The sequence below is a fragment of the Microtus ochrogaster genome, linkage group LG7_11 (assembly GCF_000317375.1).
Source record: "Microtus ochrogaster isolate Prairie Vole_2 linkage group LG7_11, MicOch1.0, whole genome shotgun sequence".
Classification (NCBI taxonomy): Eukaryota; Metazoa; Chordata; class Mammalia; order Rodentia; family Cricetidae; genus Microtus; species Microtus ochrogaster.
In genome coordinates this window covers 19,892,897-19,896,044 of record NC_022032.1, presented here as the reverse complement: position 1 = coordinate 19,896,044, position 3,148 = coordinate 19,892,897, and the positions used below count along the sequence as shown (strand labels likewise).

General features: G+C 38.7%; 1 protein-coding gene across 1 annotated transcript in view; it reads left to right on the top strand.

The window, feature by feature from the left end:
• The window catches only part of Primpol (primase and DNA directed polymerase), a 36,479-nt gene that overhangs the window by 21,762 nt on the left and 11,569 nt on the right, over positions 1-3,148 (top strand). The window contains exons 7-8 of the mRNA XM_026786957.1: positions 1,242-1,475; positions 2,131-2,293. Coding sequence (XP_026642758.1) covers positions 1,242-1,475; positions 2,131-2,293 — 397 coding nt within the window. The remainder of the gene's footprint in view (positions 1-1,241; positions 1,476-2,130; positions 2,294-3,148) is intronic.

Here is a 3,148-nt window from a genome sequence, read left to right as displayed (position 1 = left end):
TTTGGTGCCTGTCCCAGAACTAGCTCTTGTAGACCAGGCTGGCCTCAAACTCACAGAGATCCACCTGCCTCTGCTTCCCAAGTGCTGGGATTAAAGGCATGCGCCACCACAGCCCAGCTTTCTAAAATTATTTAATTATGTTTAGTGTGTGTGTGTGTGTATACATGTGTGTGTGCTTGTATGTGTCTGTGTGTTTGAATCTGAATTTGTGTCAATGCCGCCTGAGTGCAGATGCCCTTGAGGCTGGAAGGTGTCAGATCCCCAGAAGCTGGAGTTGCAACAGTTGTGAGCTGCCTGACATGGGTGCTGAAAACTGAATTCTGGTCCTCTGGAAGAGCAGGAAGCACTCTCAACTGCTGAGCCAGCTCCCCAGCCCTGTTTTGTTTGTTTTGAGACTAAGTCTTGCTATGTAGCCCTAGCTGGCCTCACATGGCTCCCGACTGTTTTCTTTGAGCTGCAATAATATGCCAGTGCCCCCATATCCAGTTCTAGTTTCTTTAAGATGCTAAACATGTTTCAGTCATGGTGACACAGGCCTGCAGTCCTAGAATAAAGGAGACTGAGGAAGGGTGATCCCAAGTTCAAGGGTGTCCAGGGTAGCTTAGGAAGACCCTGTCTCAAAAAAAGCAAACTGAAAAGAAATTGTATTTGTTTCTTTACATAGGAAAGTCTTGTTTAGAAAAAGAAGATATTAAGTGTAAAGCATGTGTGTGTTATGAAGTAAATATTGAAGCTTTTTTAATATTTAAAGTGATAAGGCCCAATATATATACAGTTCTAGAGAAGTTTTTTTACATTATTTCTTGTATGCAGTATTATATACAAAGCAGTATAATAGCTGGATTAATGCTTGGCTTTGTGGTATAAATAGTACATGTGAATTTAAAGAAGTTCAGTTGTCTCAGCAATTCTCCACAGTGTAGGTGGATCAGAGTCTTAGGGCAGATGTTGAAGTACGAAATATATGAATTAATTCCAGATAGTAGCTCTAAGCCCATAGTTCCTTTTGTGACCAGTTTGAGGGAGATGTATGGTCTGAAACAGCCTTGGGACTCTCAAAGTGAGGGAAGGAGAGAGGAGATGAACTCGCCAGACTTTGCCAGTTACAGTTTATACCAATAAATAACTGGGGGGAAAGCCGTAGCGCATAAAATTGTTGTTTGTAGATATGCATCTAAACGTTAAGTTATAGTCTACGGAAAATAAGATCAGGTTGTAATCTTAAATCCTTTTCTTCTTAGGTAATTTTGTGAGAAAAATTCTGCAACCTGCCCTTCACTTAATTACCCAGAAAGATGAAGATAAAATTCCAGAGGAAATGTGCCACGAAGCTTCCTGTTTTTCTGATGTACCATTAGAACAAGAGACTTCAGAAGCCTGGGAGACGCTGGAGTTGCCTAAGCAGCACAGCCCTGACCTTTCCTTTTTAGTTGTGAAGAATAGCATAGGAGAAAAGTGTCTTTTTGTAGACTTAGGTAAGTGACATTGGTACCATCAACTGTGCTGCATCCTTTGGGCTTGGGCTCTACCTAGGTTCCGTGATCCACTTGGAATGGGTTTTCACTTATTGAGTGAAAAAGTCAAGATTCATCTTTTACTTTGTCACACCTGGTTATCTTAGCACCATTTGCTGGAAACGGCTCTCACTCCCCACTGCTGGCCACCAACCCACAGTCTGCACGGATTTCGGAGTCTGCTCTGTTCTCTTGTTTATTCTGGCTATCATTTCTTGCCATGTCGTATAATCTTCTGGATAGAAATCTTACGCACCTTTCATCAGATTAGTTGTAGATACTCTTGGTTTTTTTTTTTCTTGGTGCCCCTCTTTCTGTGGTGTTTTCTGCTACGGTTCTTTGGCAGCTCTCAGTCGCAAATTTTCCTTCTGGTACTGTGTCCCGCTCCTCTGTTTGCTTTCCTCTGGAGAGATGCTCCAGAATCATTAAGTTAGCTATCTGCTTGGGGCTTTCTAGCAAATTAACTTCAGCTCATCTTATTTTGTATTGTGTATTGCCTTAATTTTGTATCTGGGGAAAAATTGTCTTTTCTGGCAATTCTGCAGAAAAACATTTGCTGGCCATAAAGCTAATCATGAAAGCATGCATTCATTTTTAAAATTAATTTTTGATATAGGAGTTTATACAAGAAACAGAAACTTTCGACTGTATCAATCATCAAAGATAGGAAAATGTGTGGCTTTGGAGGTTGCTGAAGATAACAGATTTATCCCAGAACAGTCAAAAGATATTTCTGAGGAAAACCAGTATTTCCTGTCTTCCCTGGTGAGCAATGTCAGGTCTGTAGAGCAGAGTTAATCATCATGTATTTATGTAAATATCATTGTATAGTGCTAAAATGTGAATTGTATAAATTGATTCTACCTTAAGAAAAAGAAAGTTTGTTTTTAAAAGCCTCTTTTCTCTGTTTCTGAAAAATAATAGTAAGAAATGTTTCTAACAATTCAGTTTCCTCTTTATATCTTTTTAATGATTATATTTAATGTATTCTAAAATTCCAGTTATTCTACTTACTTATAAAGTAGAAAATAATGACATTTACATTGTGTGAAAGTATAATTACTACTGTCTCAATTTCTTTCCACCTATACATATGTTCATTTAGATCTTACATAGCTCCCTGATCAAAAACAGTTTCTGGCCTTAGTACTTGCCCGGAGTACTCAAGGCCCTGTATTTGATCCTAGAAAATGTGTTTTAATAGGGATCAGTGTTCATATAGTTATGTCACGTGATTTTTTTTCTATTCAACAACATATCACAAATACTTTCCAAGTTAATAGTTTGCCAACAATTATAGACAAAACTTTTAATGTTGTAACTGTTTGCACTATAATGGCTGCTTATTGTCGGGTCTGTTGTTGCACAGTAACAGTAGCTTTCTATGTTTTGGTCACTCATTCGACTTTGTCAGCTCAGAATGTGGTTAGTTCCTAGACCTATCTGTAATTCTAGCACTTGGGGGTGGACATGCAAGGATGAGAAGTTCAAGGTCATTATTGGTTACATAGTAAGTTCAAGATCCTTCATCGCCTGGTCCCCCAAACCAACAAACACAGCAAAACCCTAAAACAAACAAAAGTAGTTAACAACTGGACTAAACCATGTTAATTTACTATGTTGTTGTGCCCTTT